This window comes from Podarcis pityusensis, assembly GCF_964106645.2.
Source record: "Podarcis pityusensis genome assembly, chromosome: 1".
NCBI lineage: Eukaryota > Metazoa > Chordata > Lepidosauria > Squamata > Lacertidae > Podarcis > Podarcis pityusensis.
Genome location: NC_138028.1, coordinates 10,768,143 through 10,791,784, shown reverse-complemented (window position 1 = coordinate 10,791,784; position 23,642 = coordinate 10,768,143). Strand labels below are relative to the sequence as shown.

The 23,642-nt window shown below is 48.6% G+C and overlaps 2 protein-coding genes across 5 annotated transcripts in view; both read right to left on the bottom strand.

Annotated features, from left to right (window-relative positions):
* PPP1R36 (protein phosphatase 1 regulatory subunit 36) overlaps window positions 1–19,960 on the bottom strand; it is a gene marked incomplete at its 5' end in the record, with an annotated part of 78,344 nt that extends 58,384 nt beyond the window's left edge. Inside the window, 3 exons of the mRNA XM_080981682.1 lie at window positions 18,678–18,959; window positions 19,265–19,287; window positions 19,951–19,960. Coding sequence (XP_080837808.1) covers window positions 18,678–18,959; window positions 19,265–19,287; window positions 19,951–19,960 — 315 coding nt within the window. The remainder of the gene's footprint in view (window positions 1–18,677; window positions 18,960–19,264; window positions 19,288–19,950) is intronic.
* ZBTB1 (zinc finger and BTB domain containing 1) lies at window positions 4,807–14,662 on the bottom strand. 4 transcript variants are annotated; one of them, XM_080973609.1, is made up of 2 exons: window positions 13,992–14,662; window positions 4,807–7,414 (listed from the first exon to the last, which is right to left on the bottom strand). In XM_080973609.1, exon 2 carries the CDS (start codon window positions 7,392–7,394, stop codon window positions 5,268–5,270), a length of 2,127 nt encoding a protein of 708 aa, XP_080829735.1. In that variant the 5' UTR covers window positions 7,395–7,414; window positions 13,992–14,662; the 3' UTR covers window positions 4,807–5,267. The 4 variants fall into 4 exon arrangements, with proteins under 4 accessions (XP_080829735.1, XP_080829738.1, XP_080829737.1 ...); XM_080973612.1 differs by lacking the exon at window positions 13,992–14,662 and adding an exon at window positions 13,877–13,895; XM_080973611.1 differs by lacking the exon at window positions 13,992–14,662 and adding an exon at window positions 8,239–8,257.
* Window positions 19,961–23,642: the final 3,682 nt, after the last annotated feature.

The window sequence follows — 23,642 nt, the reverse complement described above, 5'->3', positions numbered from 1 at the left end:
TTACAGGGGAGATGATAATAGTAGCCGCTAGCGGCAACTTACTTTCATTTTAGGCTCTGCATACAACCTGTGTCTTTAAATGAAGCCAGACGTCCGCTGAACTCGAGCTCTTCTCTTTTTAATTCGGAGACTTCCTTGCTCTTACTGCTCGTCAATTCCAGCAATTTTAGATGTTCTGCATCCGAATTTCTTTATTTTGAGAGCGGAGCGCTATCTCCCACAGGCTCGGGGCTTCGCTTATTAGCCGCTGCTATGGCCGCCCGATCGCCTGCTGCTCGTTCCGCCGCACTCTTCACCTCTTTTTATGGAGGCTACCTGGCGGCCGGACGGGCAGCTTTTTAGGCACCGCCGGGAACCTGAACCCCTAGACACCCTCCAGAGGTACAACCAGAGGTTTTTGCGCCCTAAAAACCTCCTTTTTCGGCTAAAAAAGCCAGGGCTTTCCCACCGGAAAAAACCCTCGCCTGTAACGGGTTCCGCGCTCCACCGGAAGTCCTATTTTGAATTAATTTAGACAATATTTCCCTAAGTAACAGCACAATCCTAGATATGTCCAAGCCCCAATGAGTGTGGGAAGGGCAAACAGTGCCACTGAAAGAGTACTGGGGCACAAGGACACCAGTAACTGTGCATATCCAGCCCCTGGCATTCTTGTGCGCACATGGAGTCTCTGTGCCTCACTCTTTGGTGTGTGGGAGGGGGTCACAATTAGGGCATTACTCTTTTTGCATAGGTTTAACTGTGACAATATGGGACGCGGGTGGCGCTGTGGGTTAAACCACAGAGCCTAGGACTTGCCGATCAGAAGGTTGGCGGTTCGAATCCCCGCGACAGGGTGAGCTCCCGTTGCTCGGTCCCTGCTCCTGCCAACCTAGCAGTTTGAAAGCACGTCAAAGTGCAAGTATAATAGGTACCACTCCGGCGGGAAGGTAAATGGTGTTACTGTGCGCTGCTCTGGTTCGTCAGAAGCGGCTTAGTCATGCTAGCCACATGACCCAGAAGCTGTACACCAGGTACCTCGGCCAGTAAAGCGAGATGAGCGCCGCAACCCCAGAATTGGTCACGACAGGACCTAACAGTCAGGGAGGGAAACCTGTATTTACCTTTAAATGCACACTGATAAAAGTAGTTGCAGCTGATGTCATCTGTCTTTCTTCTGGTTCTCACGCTCCTCCCTTTTCTTTTCTTTTCTTTTCTTTTCTTTTCTTTTTATTGTATCTATATCCCACCATTTTCCTCTAAGGAGCTCCCAAGTGGTGTATATGGTTCTCCCCCTCCTCATTTAATCCCAACCACCCTGTGAAGTAGGTTGAGATGAGAGGCAATGGTTGGCCCAAGGTCACCCAGTGAGCTCCATGGCCTAGTGGGGATTTGAACCTTGGTCTTTCAGGTCCTGGTTCAGCACTCTAACCACTACACCACACTGCCTCTGAAAATAGAGAAGACTATTTAAAGACAACAGCAAGGGTTTGAACTCACAGACTCTGGGTATGAAGGAAGGTCTGATGAGCAGGATGCTTCATTTACCTCCTGTTTTAGAGGCTAGGGTTGGTTGGGTGAAAGGACCGGGGGATGAACAGAGGGAAGCAGCCCCTGCCACTTCATTTTCCAAGTTGTCTTGAGGGCATTTAAAGTTACAAGCTGACAACTATTTGCCAGGAAGTCAGATTAGGAACTTTTGAATAAGTATTAAGGCAAGGAACTGATAAACACAGGTTCACTTTTGTGCTGCATGATTGACTTTTCTTTGACGAGCCCAGATTGAACACTAACCAAAACTAAATATATAAATCACTTGTTTCAGGAAGGCTCACACTGCCTCAACAGTGGCAGAACCTGCCTGCTTACAAACTACATAACCTAGGTCAAGACAGCAACAGGATTGCTACTTTTGGCAGGTAGAATTTCAACAGATGCAGTTGTGGAATTTCTGCCTCCAATGCTGCTGTTAAATGCACAAAGCTGCCTTCTGTAAACAAATTGGCTACCACACAGCCCATGAGTCGATACAAATTACCAGAAGCACTGTAGCTATTTGAATAGTAAATCGTATCAATTTGTCTTTCTGGGAGTTTTACAAGCTTAGTGGGTATTTCTCAAAGAGAAAATCAGTAACAGCTGACAACCTTCCCAGAAAGTTGTCCACCACTACTGATTTTCTCTGCAGTAATATCTTGTTGCAAGGGAACAATGCAGCGTGCATTCTCAGCTCACCTTTGGGGACTGTGAGGCCCAAGAGCCCAAGCCAGCTCTTCCCATGTACTCTTTTGCACCTTAGAAAATGCTCCAGAGTGCCCTGCAACATGCAGCCGTTTTATGGCAGGGCCTTGGTAGCAGCCAAGCCAGTATGGAAAATGCTCATTATAGAGGCACAGCCATATTTCAAATGGATCACATCAAAGAGTAAAGAGATACAGTGGTACCTCTGGTTACGTACTTAATTGTTCCAGAGGTCCGTTCTTAACCTGAAACTGTTCTTAACCTGAAATACCACTTTAGCTAATGGGGCCTCCCGCTGCTGTCGTGCCGCCACCATGCAATTTCTGTTCTCATCCTGAAGCAAAGTTCTTAACCCGAGGTACTATTTCTGGGTTAGCGGAGTCTGTAACCTGAAGCATATGTAACCTGAAGGGTATGTAACCCGAGGTACCACTGTATACCACTTGGCCAAAGCAGGTCTTGGTTTTTTACGGGCATAGTCCATTGATGAAAGCTGTATGAATTAGCTGATCAGTACAGTTGCCTGCTACCATGGGAACAGCCAGACTGCTCCTACGCCTTTAACAGCAGGCTGAACAGGCAAAATTTATCACATCACAGGAAGACACATTATCCCATTCTAATGTCTGCAATCAAGTTGCTGTTAAAGGCACAGCTACACACTGAAATATCAGCAGTTGAAACTCCCCACTTTCTCTACCCATGGTTTGCTACAGAGTCCCTTTGCTAAAAATACCCTCCAACACACCTTGTGTTGCTAAATGGGACACGTGCCAGTTTGACCCAGAAGGACCTCTGGTTGCCAACCCCTGCTAGGTATAAGACCGGAACAAACTGCAGCATAAAGAGCACATATTGTGGCCTGTTACATTCTCTCAAGAGCTCCCAGTGTTTGCAACAGTAAGCAAGAGGCCTCTGAAATCCGCAATGGGCCCAGTTTGGCTTGCTGACCCGACCCACAAGTGTCAGCAAATACTGTTGAGCCTTATGGAACCCATCTCAGAGGCCCAGTTCATTCGCTCACTTAACTTGGCTGGCCAATGTCTTCATATGGCAGATCAGCAGGTGCATCCTCTGCCCTGCACCAGTCTTTATCTTCTGCCCTGCATCAGGCAATATCATGGACACAGCACAATAGGCATGACCACCAACTGCAGACTTCAGGTCCCACAAAGGTGTTGGCAACTGGACAGGTTTATTAATGTGGGTTTCATGCAGCTTAATACAGCTCCCTGGCTTCCTCCTAGTTCAAGGTGAGAGAGGGAGTGATTTGGAGACTGTATTGTGTCTAAGGAGACAGCACACTGCTAATTAACTGTCCCTGAACATAGTGTACATGACGCCCAGTTAGAGCAGCTCTTGTCCTTTAAAAAGCAATGGGTGACTGGTTATCCACTAGGGGGCATGAAGGATTTGCTGCAGAGAAGAGAGAGGCTCACACCTTCCTATATCATGTGAAAGTAGTAAACTGAGGATTAAACCAGTGTCATTTGTACCATTATTATTGTTGAGAAGTGCAGTTTTAAATAAGGGGTCATTCTGTATCTTTCATCCATTCAAGCAAGAGGTATTATGAGAGTTCAAGCGTACATGTCGGGGGGGGGGACACTCAATGAAGGTGCAAAACAGGTGCGGGGCTTGGCCATGGGAGAAGGGTGTGGGCAAGGGCCAAATTAGAGAGGCTTCCAGGGCGGTACTTGGCCCCTTGCCCTGCAGTTCCTGTCTTAAATGAAGGTACAACCTGCCACAGGATCTGAGTTTGCAATCTTCAAACCACCCAGTATTTATTTCTGTTCCAACAGAAGCATGCATGTTTTAGATTAGTCACCAGGCAGAGCTCATACATCAACTGAAACCATTCTAAATGGTGAATGGTTGGAAACAATACAAGCTTCTGTAGCATGTGAAAATCAAAGACGGCTTGTAGTCTGTTTTGCGACTTGGGAGACAAAGAGAACTTTCCCACTAACTAGAGCTCTGCCTCCGTTCAGATCTGCAGTCATTGCACAGTAAGACATAGGATATTACACTGAGGGTGGTGTTGTGTACGGTAGTTACATTTTCCACGTTTCACACAGATAATTTTGGCCCTCATTAAGTAGACATTGCACCACAGATCTGGGACAAGCATCTTGAGGTATCCTCCTTATTGGGCTGCCCATTCCTCCCACACTTCATCACCAGTTTTTCCTGTTATTTTTAATGAAGAATTGGTACTGTGGTAGCCATTAATTGAGGCTTTGGTCCTAACTTAGTAACATTAATTTCACTGGGTCTACTCTTGAGTAAAACTTAGCTGACTACCACTCAATAGGTACAGTCCAACACAGCCCATTGATTTCAGCAGGCTTAAGCATGCTTACGCTATGTGTTGGGGTGTGGCCAGTGGATATTTCTTCCCAATCCCTGTACATATTAAACATTATGCAGTCTTGATTTTCACATGAAAGTTTACTCCCCATATGGGACAGCTGCATATTTGTGCATTGCAGGGGGTTGGACTAGATAATTCTCAGGGTCCCTTCCAGCTGTACAATTCTTCGATTCTATGAACATGGAAATAGAAAAGGAGACAGCTTACATTACTGGAACTGAGAAGCTGTTTAATAGAAGCCGGTGATTCAGGTAATACTACAGTGTGCTTTTGAAGTATAGAGTTTAAAAATAATGATTTGATTCATCTACTTAAGAAAGCAGGGGGGGAAACACAGAAACAGAACTTAACATGAGGCAAGAGTAAAAATGCAATAATTAAACATTTGGTGCTTTTTATGAACTTTAATACCCTAACAGTGCAATTCCATAACTATTTACTTAGAAGAAAGTCCCATTAAGTTCACTGGGGCTTACTTCCAGGTAAGTGAGCATAGGATTGCAGCCTAAATGAAGAAGCACATGATTTAAAGGTTCTTTTAAACAAACAAACAAAACCAGAACATTTCAAAACAGGCCATTTAATTTTTTTTTAAAAATGTATGATTGTTTGCTATGCTTTGGTGTTCCACTTGCTTTTGTTTTAGTTCTTGCCAATAAGCGTTATTATGCATTCATGTTCTTTTCAAATGTTTGGCATTATAGTGAGATCTCATATCTTTCCTCAGATTAAATTTGGCGCCACATACGCCACATGTATAGAGGTGAACATCCATGTGCTGCTCGAGTTGTTCGTTATTTGGGAAAATCTGAAAGCAGACCTGGCATATTGTCTCTCCAGCTGACAGGTGGGATATCATGTGCCGGACATGATCGTGCTTCCGGAAGTTTCCTTGGTCACAAATGGAGCAGACATACCTGGCCATGCCCTTGTGCATGTCGTTGTGAAGGCGCAACTGGCGCTCTCTTAGGAACTGCTTGCCGCATGTCTGACAAGCAAACTGTTTTTCCTTGGTGTGCACCGTGTAGTGTTCCCGTAAGTGGCAACGCTGATAAAAGCCCTTCCCGCAAAGATTGCAGAAATGCTTGCGTCGATGGTCTCTTTCATTCTCTTCCATCATGGCATTCTTGAACAGATCTTGATCCAGGCAGCTGGACATGTGCTCAACCACCAAATTCTCCGTCTCAAAACGCAAGCCGCAGTTAGGGCACCGGAAGGGGCAAGCTGAATCCCTGTAGAGCTGTTTCTTCGGAAGACTGTTCATCTGGAAATGGCCGTCTCCGAACTCATCCAGCATCTCCACATACATCATCTCCTGAATTTCAGATTGCTCCTCGGGGCTTTCTTCCAAGTCAATTTTCTCCTCCATGTTCCTTAAGCCATTGGTGGTCAAGTCTTGGGGCTCCCCGCAGGACTGCGCATGATCCTGCAACTGGCGCCCTTTCACCAATATCTGGCCACATTTCCCACACGCACATATGTTTTCTATGTGCTTGGACAAGTAATGAGAAGAGAGGTCTTCCTCAGTGATTGTCTGCCCACACAGTTCACAGGACGCGTTTTCCGGGCCCTCCTCGGCGGCACTGACTTTACTGTTAAGGACCCTGGCGCTTCTAAAATATTTCCTGGCCTCCTCATCAATAGGCATGTGGGGTTTTAAGAAAGCTTTCCGAACACGCCTGTTTTCACTGACCTCTTCCTCAATGTAGTACCTGTAAACCGGGTCATCATCATCCAGGTCGTCATTGTCAGTGGAATCGTTGCCGTCGGTCACCTTAATAATGTTAAACTCTTTCAGGTCGTTGATGGGGTTGTCCTCTGGCTCCACCTTAACAATGATCCTTTTCCTCTCCATGGCTCGACTCCGCTGTTTGCCCAGCGCCTCCAACGAAACGCTAGTGCCTTTCCCGCTAGTTACATTCGACGCTGGGGAGGATGACCCATCCGTCGCTTGGCTTGCCTCTGCTTTGAATTCGTCCAGCTGGGGAGATGGGGTTTTAAGGGCAGGGTCTCTCTCGCCGCCGTCTTTCTTATCGGCCCCGTAATACCTGGCGTTCTGATAGGAGTGCCTGTTCGTGCAGGACATGATGTGCTCGTCCAGCAGCCGCTCGCAGCTGAAACTGAAGCCGCAGCCGTCGCAGGTGAAGCTCCTCCCAAAGCGGCGCGATATGGACACTCGGTCTTTGGCGCCAGAGGCCTTGCGCACAACGCTCCCTTTGCAGCTCTCCAACGGCTGCTCGGATAAGCTGCTCAGCCGCAGAGCTTCGTCGCTGACCTCCCTGCTCTGGGATGTGCTCACCGTCGAACTTGGAGGCTCAGCACCGCACCTGCTCGCTTCACTCCCGCTTCGGGTCAGCGTCTCTTCGTACATCCGCACGCCAAAGACCATTTTGCTATTTTGGGTGCTGGAAGCGGAAGAGGAGCACCGCAAACCCGAGGAGTTTGTGTCCTGTATGTCTTCCAGACATTCCGGCACGTTGTACAGCTGCAGCGAGTTCATGGCCACCTTGAACTGCTCAAAGTTGTTGGGGGCCGTCGCGATTTTCCCCAGATACATGAACTGCAAAATGAGATCAAAGCACTCAGCCGTGATCTTCATGTTGCTGAGGTTCAGTTGCGCTGTGCTGTGCTGCTGGCTCATGAAAAACATCCTGAAATAAGAGCTGCAGGCGGCAAGGACGGCTTTGTGCGCCTGGAAGTAGATGTCGTCAATCGCAATGCAGCAGTCGCAGAGAAAACCCCACTCTCTTTGGTTGTTGAGCTGCTGGAGGACATAGCTGCTGTGGCTGGTCCTTGCCATTTTGCGCCAGAATCACGGCCCTGTGCAAACAAGAGGGAAAGGGAGGAGGAGGAGGAGGAGAGAAAAAACATATATACAGCTATCAGCTAGGTTTTGACAACTGAAACAAGAAGAGCCCCACTACCTCATGATCCTAACCAAGGGATGGCCAACATCATGGTACCCTTCTAATGCTTCTGTTGGACTCCATCTCCCATCAGCGCCAGCCAGTATAGCAAATGGCCTGGGATGATGGGAGTTGTAGTCCAGCAACATATTTGAGGGCACCATGCTGGTTATCTTTGCCCTAACTGATTACCATACTAGCCAAGGATGAATGCATTTTTATATGCTTCTGGAGTCGAATAAGAGGCACAGTAGACCTCAGGGAATCTGTGTTGTAAGTGTGTGTGTGCTGGGGTTACTCACTGGCTTCCCTGCCTCTACCCAGGGTAATAAAAGTCTGAAGGCACGGTGCTGGAGCCAAGCAGGCCTGCATCTGTGCCTACGCGGGGCCCACATGTATGCCAACTTGGGTTCCATGACAGAAAGGTGGGATATAAAAGAAGATTAAATAAATAAAAAATACTCGCAGGGGCTGGAGAGGGTAGGCTGTGATCCTAGAATTCCTAGGTGGGAGAAAAAGCTTCATTGAAATCAACGTGACTTAAGAGTCTGGTGACACATCGCACATGCCGTGTGAAAAGTAACCATGCCTAGTGGAGCTCCGCTTGTTGAGATTTCCCCCTGAAGGCTGGCGGCGCAGGATTTCAAGCTGCTGCACAGAGAAGCAGGAGCGTGTGCTCAGATCTCACAAGGCCTCACAGGGAAGCAGATGCTGCTTTGGCACAGCTCAGCAACTAACCGTTCCAATGAGTTGGGAGGGGTATGTTCCAGGGAAAATTAGCCTCTGAAAGATAATGAGAGATAAAGAGAAGAAGAAAAAGTGGCCAGCAGCTCCTGCTTTCTTGCATGTCCCCCCCCCCGCAAGTTTTCTCTAGCTGGCTCCTGCGAGTCTTCAGTAGTCTTACAAGGCAAGATTTGTGGTCTACGTGTATGGGAAATGCACAGGTCTCCAGCTTTTTTGGACCTGGGGGATGATTTTGAAACCTTAGAAAACATCATGGACACTGCGGCAAAACAGCTGAGTGATTTAAATCAGCCTTTTTTCTTATTAATTTCAGTCATCTAAGTAAAATCCATCCATCCTCCCAGCCACCACTGATATGTAATTAAAATCAAATCAAATCAGGAGGGATAGAGCACAAAGCAGAAGGTCCAGGGGCAATGTGGTGTCTAAAAGTACCATGCTGCAGGACCCTAGGAATAACATCTTGCCAGGCTCTTACTTCCAAAGAACTGTGTTCAGAATTACATACAAAGGGTATTATGTGCTGCAGCGGGAACTGGAGTCAAGCAGGCAAGGTATTATGCTGTGCTAATTATGCAAGTCAAAAAGACCCAGTTTCTAGTATTTGTCTGGCTGGTCCAATCCCAAGGCCTCATCCTGGTCACCAGTCACAGGAGCTGATGGGCCTCTAGACTAAAGAAACAGGGGGCACTTCCTGAGCAGTAAAGTTGTGGTGAAACGCTTGCCCCAATGCAGCCCAGGGCAGGTGTGCGCACCTACTCAAAAAGCACATTGCAGAGATTTGTAGCCATCCTGTTTTTCTTGCTAAGCGGGCTGCATTTTGGTTTTAATGACCTCATATCATTGCCACTCCCCTGTCATGTGACAAAAAAGTACTGAGTTTTCAGCTGTGAGGGTTTTAAAAGGATGGGGGGGGGGTCCTCAATTCTCCATGGTGGAATCTCCAAACTGCACTGTATGATATTTAGGACGATGGTTAATTCAGCTCTGCACATTGCAGAAAGGCCCCATGTGCTGCATTTGCAGTGCACACAATATGTTTCAGCTTCTGTTAACAGCAGACACTTGGAAATGTGATTTGGCTTTGCTGCTTTGCTGCGAAATGCTATGGGGTCATTCAACCACTCCCATACTTGGGGGGGGGGTCAATAACATTATAGTACTGTAGAGGCAGAGAATGATGCAAACTGAGCTAGTGCCTGTCCATCCAAATCACCCAGAGTCTGTGTGTCTGTGTGTGTAAAAGGGGGGGGGGGGATTGCCTCTTCCCATAGCAACTTACTGCACATTCATTTGTCCATTGTCCATTATGGAACTGAACCAGAAGCAACAGGTGCTACTGTCTAAATAAGACCCTAGTTTAGGGTGCATCTAGCATGGGTGACCATTACCCCAAAGGCACATTCCTCTACTACGGTGATGGTCAAACTTGGCCCTCCAGCTAGTTTGGGACTACAATTCCCATTATCCCTGACCACTGGTCCTGTTAGCTAGGGATGATGGGAGCTGTAGTCCCAAAACAGCTGGCGGGCCAAGTTTGGCCATCACTGCTCTACCATCTTCCAAGACGTATGGATGTCAACAACCACCAACATATTTTGTCCTTGTTTGGGACTGTGGTGAAAACGAATCCATGCCTCATTTAGGATTTTCCCATTCTCTGTGCCTGTTTGACCATGCAGGAACTATTTAAAAACCTAATGCTCATCTTAGGACATATTAGAAAGAGTTTGCTGAAACCATCATGGGCTGCAAACAGCAAAGACCTGCTTTCTAAGGGCTCATGGAAAAATACCGATTTCTTTAAGGAAATCCCCAAGCATAGCAAGGCGATCCCAAGTGCCCTAGCAGCTTGCTTCTCCCTCTTCACGTTCACAGGATCATGCTCTGCTTTCCCCCTTTTATGTGCGTCCTCCTCACCTTCCCCTTGCAGAGCTAACCATGGTAAGCAAAACTCGCAGGTTTGTAGCCATGAATAGAACTTGGTTAGAATTAAGATGAATGCACATGTCATGTTCACTCCGATCATGCAAAGAAGAGCAAATTTGCTGGAGGGGGCAGGGAAAGAGAATATGGTGGGGTGTTCCTAATCATGATTAGGAGAAGGGGCAATTTTACTTCTGCGTTGTGGTCCTTAGCCCTTTTTGCTAAAGAAAACAATTCGCCAGTTTTCACATTCCCCCAACCCAAGCTCTGCCAAACAAGCATGCAAGGAGTTTGTTACTGAGAGGCTGGAGCTCCACCGTACCACAATGTGATCTCTCCATAGTCTCCAAAAATAGGCAGGCTTGCTGCCAAAAGTGGGACAGAGCTACGGCAAATATGCTGGATTCCTAATAATGAGAGAGACGTCGCTGTTGCAAAACAGGACTGCTAAGAAGGGCCTTTTATGAGGCCTTGCAAATGGATCCACAGAGGTTACAAGTCTGCATATTAATATCATCATTATTGTTATTATTTGCCACACAATGCAGAAATAGGCGATGTACAAAAGGAATGCCTACAGAGTCAAAAGCATAGCAATCATCAATATACCAACACTAGCAAGAAGAATTAAAAGAAAGGAGCAGGAATTATAGAATCACAGAATTGCAGAGTTGGAAGGGGCCCAGAGTATCATCTAGTCCAGAGGCCCTCCAGATGTTTCTGGACTACAACATCCATCAGCCCCAGACAGCACAGCCAGTGATTGGGGGTGATGGGAGGTGTAGTCCAAGAACATCTGGAGGGCCATAGGTTGTGCACCTGATAGTCCAACGACCTGCAGTGCAGGAATCTCAACTAAAGCATCCATGACAGATGCCCATCCAACCTCTGCTTTGAAAGCTCCAAGGAGAGAGTCCATATGGATGCTTCTAGATAGGGGCTCTATGTGACAAGCAGGTCGTTCATTTGCTTGGCATGCAGAAGGTTCCAGGTTCAATCCCCAGCATCTCCAGGTAGGACTGGGAGAGCTACTCCATCAGAAACCCTGGACAGCTGCTGCTGCCAGCCAGTGTAGACAAAAGTAAGCCCAACAGACCTGTGGCCTGACTTTGTATAAGACAGCAGTTTCAACAGAAGCAAATGCATACTCCACATTCATCCAGTTTACAAAAGCTTTCCTCTTGGGCGGCAGGGAGATGGTTCTCTAGCCTCAGGAAACCAGGTGCCAGTTCACATACGTCAACAGCAGCCCAACATATGGAGCAAATTGCCACCATCCTTTAGAGCAATGAATGCAACATGACGGCGATCTTATTAAGCAAACTTGCTTTTAGCGGGTGGCACCAAACAGTGTTTCCTTTTTTGCAAACATCCGTATCCCAATCTTCCTCCAAAGAGTTCAGAGCGGCTTTTCATGGCGGTTGCCTCATTTCATTCTCCCAAGAAGGCAGGCAGGAAACAGAGGGAGGGAGAAGGACAGGAAGACAGATGAACAGGGAAACCGCTCAGTGGAGCTTCATGGCTGAGTGGGGATATGACCAGGGTTTCCTGCAGCCAAAACAAGCTCTCTTCCAAACTGCATACTTATCTCTCCCCTGCCTTCTTTTATCTCTAGCCTGAGTTAACTGCAGTCAAAGACTTATGACTTCAGGTACGCCTTTCTAGTGAGATACCAATGGCTTCCAATACGTTGGAAAATCCTAAGCTGCAATTGTTCATAAGGCATATTCTTCTATGAGATGTGCAAGAGAAACACTGCCATCACTTTTACAGTTTATTTACACACACACTTGCAGGATAGTGTATTATCACAACAACCCTGTAAGGAAGGTTAGGCTAAAGAAGACTGAATGGGAACCTGCAGCAGAGCCTTCGGTAAGGCTGTCGCTGAACAGCATTCCTATTGAGATAAAACAGATTCCCACTATCTGTATTTTCCAAAAACAACCGAAGACATTTTTGTTGTTGTTTCAACAAGCTTTCCCAGATGAATGAGAAAAGTATCTGCCTTAGGTGTTCATTTTGTACCTTTTCCAGTTGATTTCGTACTGTTTTGAAAATGGTTTCTAGCTGTTCCTATGGTGGTGTCTGTCAATCTCCTCTAGACATATTTTAAGTGGGTATTCCTATATCAATGAATGAAGAATAATTATTAAGATACAATAATGGCCCAAGGGCAACCAGGAAGCTTCGTAGCTCAATGGGAAAATGAACCCAGGTCTCTGTGGGGTGCAACCAACGAGGCACTTTAGCTGCACGTTGCCCATCTATTCCCACACAAAATCTCCCGTTATGTCTAGGGATCATAGAATCACAGAACTGTAGAGTGGGAAGGGACCCCGAGGGTCAACTAGTCCAGTCCCCTGCAATGCAGGCATTTCAACTTAAACATCCCAAATATCTGCTTAAACACCTCCAACGAAGGAGAGTCCACAACCTCCCGAGTAGTGCGTAGCATTTATACAGCGTGCAAAACACTCAATAGGTGTTCCTGTCTTGTAATCTTTAAAACACATTGAGGGATCTGTGAAGGGGGGTTAAGAGGTGGGTGAGTGTAACGGACTGAGGCTAACAGGCAAAAAGCCACATATAACGAGTTTGTGGCTGGGGCCAGAGTCTAATCACAGACGTCCTGATTTGCAGCTCAGGCTTTTAGGGCCACAGGAGACACGGAAGATCCTTGGTCAGATTTCCGGAAAGTTCAAAAGCAGCTGCTGGGAATAGGGAGGCACTGATCCCAATCAAGGCAGTAGCAAGAGGGAGCCTGTGCACATTTAACTCTTTCCTTCCACACTGCTTTCCTCGTCTAAAGCATGGGTAGGCAAACTAAGGCCCGGGGGCCAGATCCAGCCCAATCGCCTTCTAAATCCAGCCCGCGGACAGTCTGGGAATCAGCGTGTTTTCACATGAGTAGAATGTGTGCTTTTATTTAAAATGCATCTCTGGGTTATTTGTGGGGCATAGGAATTCATTCATCCCCCCCCAAAAAAAATATAGTCCGGCCCCCGACAATGTCTGAGGGACAGTGGACCGGCCCCTGGCTGAAAGTTTGCTGACCCCTGGTCTAAAGCATTCTTCCAAAGGTGTGAAGAAAAAGAAAAACGCAGGTTCCTGTATCTGCAAGCTGGATGTCCGGGGGCAAGGCATTTCGATTAGGAATGCAAGGCGGGGAGGAAATGGCTGTTGCCTCATGCCAACCCAACTCTTCCTCCCCTCCCACCCCACAGTTGCTTTTACATCCTTACAGACAAACAAGACCCACGGGAAGATCAAAACGCCTGCGTCGTGCCCTGCCAGTGACCACAATGCTACAGGCAGCTCAGCAGCCCTCCTCAACGCAGGATGCATCAAACTACATCCACGCAACATCTCAAACCTCCAAGAGGGCAGCCTCTCCGGAGTGTGTCAGAAGAAGAGAAAATGAGGAGCTCTGGGTGGGTGGCTCAGGACAACATGCCTCTTGCCACAGGTGCTGGCAGGGCTTGAGGAATCACGAAGGGATGCAAGGAACTGCCTTATACCAAGCCAGACCATCGGTTTGGCAGCAGTTCTCAACCTGTTGGTCCCCAGATGTTGTTGGACTACAACTCCCATCATCCCTGTGCTCTGGCCTTGCTAGCTAGGGGTGATGGGAGTTGTAATTCAACAACATCTGGGGACCCACAGGTTGCGACAGGCTGGTCTAGAGCATTGTGTATACACTGACCAGCATCAGCTCTTCAAGCAGGAGTTTCTCTCCCGGTCCTGAATTTGGGATCTACGTCATGCAAAGTTGACGGATGCTCTGCCGCTGCGCCCTTCCCCGATCTGAGCCACCAAACCTGCCCAATTCCTGCAGCTTCACTTCGTCCAACTCGCTTCCTAAACTTTGTTATCACCATCCTTTCCACATCCTTCCGACATCCTCCTAACAACCGTGAGCCAGGCGTAGCTGCGGCGGTGCTCCTTCCTCGACCGCGATGAGCGCGAGGCTTCTGTTATAGAGCATTGAAAAAATAAATTAACTTGAAATAAACTGCAAAGGGGGCGGAGAGAGGGGCCTTAACGCATGAAACGCAGCAGAGGCGAGCGATGTCTCCAAGCCAAGGAAGACTCGCGGCATCTCCTCCTGTTTTGCCTTCTGCAGGAGCGGTTGCCTAAGCAGCGAGAGCTCCGGTTCACATGCCGCTCATGACATCACCGGCTATATTGGTTTGCAACAAACAGTCCGACGGAGCAGCAATGGGCAAAAGCACGATTGCACGCACACACAAAATGCGGTGAGAAAGCATGCAGGGCGGAACAGATTCCGCCTCTGAGAAACTTAACAGGGAAATGCAAAGCGGTCTTCACGCAAGTTATCTATCAGCCGGGCAGGCACACGCTGGCTTCCTGCTTCTGCAACTTGTCCTCCATTCTCATCCGCCCACCTCTCTGCCCACTAATGCAAGAAGAGCATTTCTTTGAAATGAAGAAGAAGAAGAAGAAATTCCGCCACGGTTTTTGCACAATTCCCTAAGCGTCATGGCTCCGGCTGACTGAATGCACTAAGGCAACACTGAGAGAGGTTTCCCAGGCTTGCGTTGCCCGAGTGGGACAAAAATAAAACAAAACAAATATTAGTTGGTTGGAGGCCAACTAACAGAATGTTTCTGAGCAAATTAAGCCAAGAGTAATTCTGCAAAGAGAGAAAGCGAGAGAGAGGTACCGATTCTCTGTAACTGGGGAGGAGGCCTGGGTAACGGGGGCTCGGTTCTTTCGAGAGGAATGCCATTCCCAAACTTCTGAGCCGCAGGATTAAGGAGGGGAAAAACATTTCATTCTTGCAGCCAAAAAAAAGTGGTTTGCTTTTCGGCAGGGGCGGCGTGGCGGGGAACCTGCTGAGGCTCACCCCTCAAATGCAGACTCCTGGAGCCCCCTGGTTTCTTCCCCGTAGCTCAGGGACAGAGGTTCAATCCCTGGCGTCTCCTGATAAGGCTGGAGAAAGATCTTGCTTGAAATCCTGGAGAACCATTTGCCAGCCACTATAGATGATAATCTTCCCAAGTTACTAGTCCAGCGTGTTTCCTGCCCACCTCGCTGAAGGCATTTTAAAACACTGAGGACTGGCTACCAAAGTGCCTTCTGTGCAAATTACATCTATACCCCCCTTTTCCTCCAAGGAGCTCAAGACGGCCTGCTTGGTTCTTTTCCATCCCCATCCCCTGCCACTACAACAACCCTGAGACGCAGGTTAGACTGAGAGACAGTGCCTGCGCGAAAGTTGCCCCATGAGCTTCAAATCTGAGTGTGGATTTGAACCCTGGTCTCCCAGGTCCTAGCCTGCCTGACATTCTAATCACTACACCACCCCGGCTTGTCTTTGTCCCCGTGTTGCTAAGTGCAGCCTGAAACCTACGCAGCACCCAGGAGAGCTGATCCAATTATCAGAGCAAGCTGGTGCATGTCTGCACTGCCTGCAATCCTATGAGGCATGGGAGCAAGAGCCACTGAACTCAGGGGTAGTGAGCAGACATGCAAGAATTGCACTGCAAGACTGATCTCTCCTCCTGCGTTGCACTTGAGATGGAGCGCAGTGGAATCTGACCAAATGCAGGTTTTTGTGGCTTAAGAATCAAGGCAGCTTTTTTCTCCCCCAACCCCATGGATGTGTTCCAACATCAAGCCTGACCAAGAGCCCTGGACAACTCAAAAGCTGGCTCTTTATTTTGTGCCACTTCAGCTGGTCTTGCTATAGGTCTGGCCCAACTGTGCAAGGCTTCCTTAGATTCCAAGGATCAGTTCTCCCAATTGGGAGGAGACAGGAAATAATGCATGGGAAAATCTACCACAATGCAGGGGGTGCAGTTTTCTTGTTAGCGTCACATCCGATGGCGGTTCCAGATAATTACTTTAACCACAGATGCATGGAGTCTGGTAACGTTGGATTTATTGGTTCGGTGGTACATTTTTAGCATGCAAGTGTCCTGGGTCAATCTCAGGCATCTCCAGACAGAGCAGGGCAGCACTCCTGCTTCAAACCCCAGACAGTTGCTGCCACTAAGTGTAGGCAATACTAAGCTAGATGGAACAATGGTCTGGCTCTGTAGGAGGAAGCTTCCTATGACCCTAAGATTTCTCACAACGTCGGATTCTGCTCCTGCATTGTTGAGAATAAGACCATGAAAAAGCTTCCTTGTCTGGTCACCTGCAGAAAACTCCTGCTCACCACAGGCGACCAAGCCAGTGCAATACTATTCTGAACAAGGGGTCTGTGAAAAAGACATGGATGGGCACAGGAAGTCACCTTATGGCACATTAGACCATCCATCCAAATAGCCGAGTACTGTTTTTAACCGGTGTTGTTAGGGAAGAATTGATCCCTTGTTAGAAACACAAATATATAATCTAGGTGCTCCTTAAACCAGGGTTACAGTCACCAAATGGAATGCCTAGTTGCCATTTTTGGGTTATTAGTGTGTGCAAATCGGGATCCAAGGATCCCCAGGGATGCAACTCCAGGTGGTGGAGACGTCAGGCGCCATCCTGGCACCCGGGCATCTTCAGTTGGTCGCAGGTGGCCAATGGCCAGGTGCAAAACGTGCCTGGCAAATTTTGAGTACTGGATTGAACCGGAGACCTTCTGCATGCATAGCATGTGTTCCACCACTAAAGTATGAGGCTTTGGTATAAGAGCACGCCTGAAAGAAAGGGTGTGCTTTCCAGAGTGCCCTTTTTTCAGAGGTTGGCGACACTTGAGAACAGGTTTTATACATAATAATAATAATAATTTAATATTTATACCCCGTCCATCTGGCTGGGTTTCCCCAGCCACTCTGGGTGGCTTTCAACAGAATATTAAAATACAATAGTCTATTAAACATTAAAAGCTTCCCTAAACAGGGCTGCCTTCAGATGTCATCTAAAAGTCTGGTAGTTGTTTATCTCTTTGACATCTGGTGGGAAGGCATTCCACAGGGCAGGAGCCACTACCGTGAAGGCCCTCTGCCTGGTTCCCTGTAACTTGGCTTCTCGCAGCGAGGGAACCGCCAGAAGGCCCTCGGCACTGGACCTCAGTGTCCGGGCAGAACGATGGGGGTGGAGACAATTCTGAACTTCCCACCTTGCACCGCTGCCATAGGAACATTTAAAAACCAAACCTAAGTTATCTTTGACAACTGATAAGCCTCAGCACTCCCTGGGCTTGACAGTTTCACTGGAGAGTGAAGCAAATTTGGAAGAAACAGAGAGTGGGGTAGAGCATAAACATACCTATAAATTTACAACCACAAATCTCAGTGCAGTTTGGAGCAAGCAGTTCAAGGAGTACTCACAGCAGAGTATCCTAAAGGGCCATAGTTTTTAAGGTAGGCCATATTCAGAGCCTGGATTAGCTTGCTTGATTAGAGCGTGTTGCTGATAATGCCAAGGTTGCAGGTTCGATCCCCACATGGGCCAGCTGCATATTCCTGCATTGCAGGGGGGTGGCCTAGATGATGCTCAGGATCCCTCCCAATCCACTCTATAATTCAATGATTCCAAGAGCAGGAAAAAAACTGTGACTTGTGAACCATAGGCATTGCAGATTCACCAAAGCAGGAAAGAGTCTAGATGGGGGGGGGGGGTGTCCAGCAGTCCTTTGGCAACATCTGACACCTTGCCCCAGCCCTTGCACTGCCTTCCCAAAACCAGGCAAGCCAGGATCTGGGCATTGGGAAGGAGGTGCCCATCTTCCCATAGCCTAGTTCGCATTTTCCCAGCTTGGGGAAGAAGGTAGGAGGGCTCTAGGGTCCTGCCAGAGCCCCATGCCTCCTTCTTTGGGAAGACAGCACGAGGGCGGGGGGAAGGTGTCAAATTTTAGCTTCCTCACCCACCACCCGGTCTGGGGTTCGTGTCCAAGTACTTCTGCGGCCCACTTGGTATGAAAAGTTAGACAGCCCATTCCAACGCAGGACGAAATGCCCGTGGAACCTCGGCTTTAAGAGAGCAGTTGGATCTCCCGGATCCAAGGCACTGCCTCGATCTCCCCCGCCGCTCCCGATCCCCGGACCCAAGTTTTGCCGGCAGAAGGATCTGCGCCGCCAGGGGCGCCCTGCCGCCTCGCCTCTCGCCCTCCCCTCTCCCCCAAAGAGAGCGCCGATGGCGGCGCAGGGCGCAAGCCACATGGCTCCAGCGGGGCAGGGCGGGGAAGCAGCTCCAGAGGCCTCGGCCGGGAAACCCCGATGCAGCCAAGGCCGGGCGCGCCAGCTAGCGCCGCCTTTCCCTCTCCGGAGGGCGCGCAGGGAGAGAGAGAGAGACGATGCCGGAACCAGCCTCTCCAACCGCGGGCGCACGCTTCTCCGCCTGCGATCGGGCGCTGCCCTTCCGCGATCGCGCTGCGCTCGGCTTCCCCCAGGCCCGAGGCCTCGGCCCGGCTGCCGCGCGCCTCTCTCCGCGCGCTCCGGCGCTGCGCCACCCAGGGAGGCTCTCTCTCCTCCCGCGGCCTGCGCAAGCTCTACCCGGGGAAGCGAGCGTCTTGGCGCCGTGGTTGCGCCCCGCGCCCCACTTACCCGAGGCCGATGCAGGCATGCGGGGCGCGGGATCCGGGAGGACGAGGCAGGCAGGCGCGCCGCGCGGGGGCTCGAGGGGCGGCCAGCTGCTCTCCCGGCGCCGCGGCCGCCTCCTCCGGCTGCAGCAACAAAGGACTTCCGCCCCCGGCCGCGCCTGCTGCTGCTGCTTCCCTTGCTGCCGCCCCTGCTCTGGTGCAGCAGAAGCAGCTCCGGCTCCGCCGCGACCGCACGGAGCCGCTGGACCCCTCCCCCCGGCTGGCGGCCAGCGAGCGGCGCCGGGCCCTGCTGGCGGCGGCGGGTGCGGCCAGGGCGCAGCGGTCGCCCCCCCCTCCCGGCGCATCTTCCTTCTCCGCGTTATCCTGCACGGCCCCATTCCCTCCCCGTCTTTGGTGGCGTGGGGGTCCTCCGCCCGAGTGCCCCAGACCAGAGTGCCAATGTCAGGCTGGGCAAGGGGTGGGGGACAGGCCTTCAAAGGCACCCCGCCCCCCAGCCAGGGTGGATCTGCTATTAGAATTATAGAATTGTAGAGCTGGAAGGAACCCCAAAGGTCATTTAATCCAACTCCCTGCGTTGCAGGAATGACGCACCTTAAACTTCAGGGCCCCTAATCCTGGAGGGGCCCAGAAGCCATTTTTGGTCCACACCAAGGGGTGTGTGTGTGCTCTAGTAGACTCAATTTCATCATTCTATGATGCAGCTGCTTAATTTTTATCCCCTCCCCATAACTCGAAAACAGTAAGGCATAGGAATTCTTAATTTGCATCACTGACCTTGACGGGTGAGATAATCTAGTACAGTGGTACCTCAGGTTACATACGCTTCAGGTTACAGACTCCGCTAACCCAGAAATAGTACCTCAGGTTAAGAACTTTGCTTCAGGATGAGAACAAAAATCGTGCTCCGGCGGCGCGGCAGCAGCAGGAGACCCCATTAGCTAAAGTGGTGCTTCAGGTTAAGAACAGTTTCAGGTTAAGAACAGACCTCCGGAACAAATTAAGTACTTAACCCAAAGTACCACTGCACAGCAATTTTAATCAAAATCTGAAACGTAGCAATTATTTTTTTGAAAGTGGTGATCTGTTGTGGAACAACCCCTTTAAAGAAGATAACAGTGGTTACCCATACCTTGTTGCTGCTTGCAAAGGGGTCCCCATAACCGTTCAAGCTTCAGCCCCCCCCCCAAATGTAGGTTTGTCACTGCCCCTAGCTGGGGTTGAATTGACTGGGGAGCTTTTTGTGGGTGGGGTGTCGGTAACAAGAATTACCAACTTACTTTGGCCCATTTTGGCTTGTTTGGATTTTAGAGGCAGTGCCGCTCACTCCAGCCACTTCTCCCTACCACCAACGCCTGCTTAGAGCCTGACAAGTAATCTCTCGGTTGCCTTTGCCTGGCTTTTGTGCCGCAGACAGGCTGTCTAGTGTAATGAGATGCTTCTGGACTACAACTCCTCTCATCCTTGATTCCTGGCCATCCTGACCGGGGAGGATGGGAGTTAGGTGGATGGTATAACAGTATACCATAACACACATACACCCGGTGCTCTTTGGATGAAGAGTGGTATATAAATTTAATTTGAAAATGCATAAATAATATTGTTATGGGGATTGTAAGAGATTGTGGAAGTGACAGATGGCGAACTCTTAGTAAAGGTAAAGGGACCCCTGACCATTAGGTCCAGTCGTGGCCGACTCTGGGGTTGCGGCGCTCATCTCGCTTTACTGGCTGAAGGAGCCGGCATACAGCTTCTGGGTGATGTGGCCAGCATGACTAAGCCGCTTCTGGTGAATCAGAGCAGCGCACGGAAACGCCGTTTACCTTTCTGCTGGAGTGGTACCTATTTATCTACTTGCACTTTGACGTGCTTTCTTTCTTCTTTTTTTTAAAATTCTTTTTATTAATTTTCATAAGCAAACAGAAACACAAAACAACCGTACATAAAAAAGAGAAAAAAAGAAAACAAGAACAAGAACAAGAACAAACAACAGAAAACCTAAACGGACCAAAAAAGAAACACACGAATTGACTTCCCTCCATCTCGGTTTTGGATTATATAAGATTGTAATTCCATTCTGCAGTTTTCATTTTATATCATCTATGCATCGCAAGAATTATGTTAAATCTACTGTGATTTTTAGATTTCTAGAATTTGTTTCCATATATGTTATAAATTTGGTCCAATCGTCATTAAACTTTGTATCTTTTTGCTGTCTGATATTCTGCGTCATTTTTGCCAATTCTAAGTATTGGCATTCTAAGTATTCTAAGTATTCAAATAGTTTAATTTGCCAATCTTTAACGGTTGGGATATTGGGTTTCCAATTTTGTGCTAGTAGAATCCTAGCAGCTACAGTTGCATATTGAAACATTATGTAGTCTTCTTTTTTAATCTCGTCTCCGATCATACCTAGGAGGAAGGCTTCAGGTTTTTTAACAAAGGTGTATTTAAGTATCTTTTTCAATTCATTGTATATGGCTTACCAAAAAATTTTTATTTCTTCATAGGTCCATCTCTCACCTTTTATATTCATTTTTTTTATAGTTAAGATATCAATGGGCGAAAACCACCAAGGAGTATTTTTTTCCAACAATTTCCTATTCGTTTCCCACACCTCTAACAAGGATCCTCTGATGATATGATTTGAGAAGCCTTTATGCACCTTTTCCTTATTCTGCCAGAGATAGGCGTGCCAACCGAATCTTAAATCGAAGCCTTCTAAATCCAACAGATCTGTGTTTTTTAAGACAATCCATTCTCTGAGCCAACAAAGGCATGAGGCTTCATAATACAATCTCAAATTTGGGACCGTGCTTTCAAACTGCTAGGTTGGCAGGAGCAGGGACCGAGCAACGGGAGCTCACCCCGTCGCGGGGATTCAAACCTCCGACCTTCTGATCGGCAAGTCCTAGGCTCTGTGGTTTAACCCACAGCGCCACCCACGTCCCTAAAACTCTTGATGCTGACTTATTCTCTGTGCCTTAGGAATGTAGGAAGCTGCCTTATCCCAAGTCAGACCAGTGGACCAAGTTTTGCCCGCACTGACTGGTAGCACCGCTCCAGGGTTGCGGGCAAGGGGATATTCCCAGCCCTCCCTAGAGATGCCAGGGTTTTGTACCCGGGACCCCTGAGTGTGTGCCTGCTCCCTTGGGTTCCACAACGGAAGAAAGGTGGGGAGGTATGTGGAAATGTACTAATAAAAAAAAAATAGTGTAAAAATATGCAAGGAGAGCAAAACGATGCCTGCAGACCTTCCAGGAAGAGCAATGCTGCTTTCAGATGGATATTTTTGTGCATTCAAATAGTGAAGTCATGCTCCAAATGTGCAGCCCTTTGGAGCCAAAATAGCACCACCCGCAAGGGGAGGTGTCAGCAGATGTGTGTGGTGGGGGAGCCCAAGGTTTCCAGAAGTACATGAAATATTTTTGTGGGGGGAACCAAGACCACCAAAACCTGAGCGCTCATCTTGGAACGCTGGCTGACGGTTGTGGAAGGGGACATGTTGTGGAGGGGAAATGGAACTGGCTGTCTGAAACCCTGACCAGCAGCACTCCGCGTGATAACATTTTAATCTTTATTCTTGCAGTTCCCTTTTGCACATCCAACTTCTGAGCTTCCTCTTGTTATACTCCAGGGGTCAGCAACCTTTTTTAGCCGTGGGCCAGTCCACCGTCCCTCAGACCATGTGGTGGGCCGGAGTATATTTTGGGGGAAAAATATGAACGAATTCCTATGCCCCACAAATAACCCAGAGATGCATTTTAAATAAAAGGACACATGCTACTCATGTAAAAACACTGATTCCCGGACCATCCGCAGGCCAGATTAAGGCGGCGACTGGGCCGGATTCAGCCCCCGGGCCTTAGATTGCCTACCCGTTATAGTCTATCAAAACAGCAGCTCCGGCCTTTTTATGGTTTGACCAAAGAAATGTTGCTGGCCGCAGACCACCACCTTGTGTGTACGATAGTTCTGCTGGTTAGAGTGTGGTGCTGAGGTTGCAGGTTTGATCCCCGTACGGGACAGCTGCATATTCCTGCATTGCGGGGGGTTGGACTTACGATGATCCTCAGGGTCCCTTCCAACTCTAAGATTCTATGCCTGCTTCTGAGTCTCTTCTAGAGAGCCAGTGTGGTGTAGTGGTTAAGAGCGGTGGACTCGTAATCTGGTGAACCGGGTTCGCGTCTCCGCTCCTCCACATGCAGCTGCTGGGTGACTTTGGGCTAGTCACCCTTCTCTGAAGTCTCTCAGCCTCACTCACCTCACAGAGTGTTTGTTGTGGGGGAGGAAGGGAAAGGAGATTGTTGGCCGCTTTGAGACTCCTTCGGGTACTGATAAAGTGGGATATCAAATCCAAACTCTTCTTCTTCTTCTTCTATGCAATGTAGTAAAGCTGTAGCATCTAGCTCAGTGCATGACAGTTGCTACAACGAGCAGAAAAAATAGGAAGTTGTCTGCCGACACCCTCAGCAATTTCCAAGTGCTCCATGGTGTGGGGGAACAGGGAATTTGGGGGGCACCGAAGCAAAGTGTTTTGTTGTATTTTTTTTTATCTCACCCTCCCAAGAAGCTCAGTGTGCTTATGTATATTTTTGTAATTGGTTTCATACTTATATAAAAGCCACAGTGGAAATTAAGCAGTATGTTAATTAATTAATATTATTCATGGAGGTCCTCCCCACTGCCCCTTAACCTCAGAGAACAACCTTTACAACCTGTGTCTCTCCTGTGTTCATCCAACACTCTTGTCTACTATAAGGACCGCCTCTCTCCATATGAACCTACCTGGACCCTGAGATCACCTTCTGATAGCCTTCTTTATGGGCTTCCTCCACAAGAGGTCCAGGGGGTGGCAACATGAGAATGGACCTTTTCTGCAGTGGCTCCCCATTTGTGGCATGCTCTCTCCAAAGAGGCTCACCTGGTGCCTTGCTTATACACCTTTAGGTGCCAGGCAAAACTGTTTCTC

Bases quoted from the DNA above. Each gene is read 5' to 3' on its own strand.
- ZBTB1 (XM_080973609.1), bottom strand. From the start codon at position 7,394: ATGGCAAGGACCAGCCACAGCAGCTATGTCCTCCAGCAGCTCAACAAC.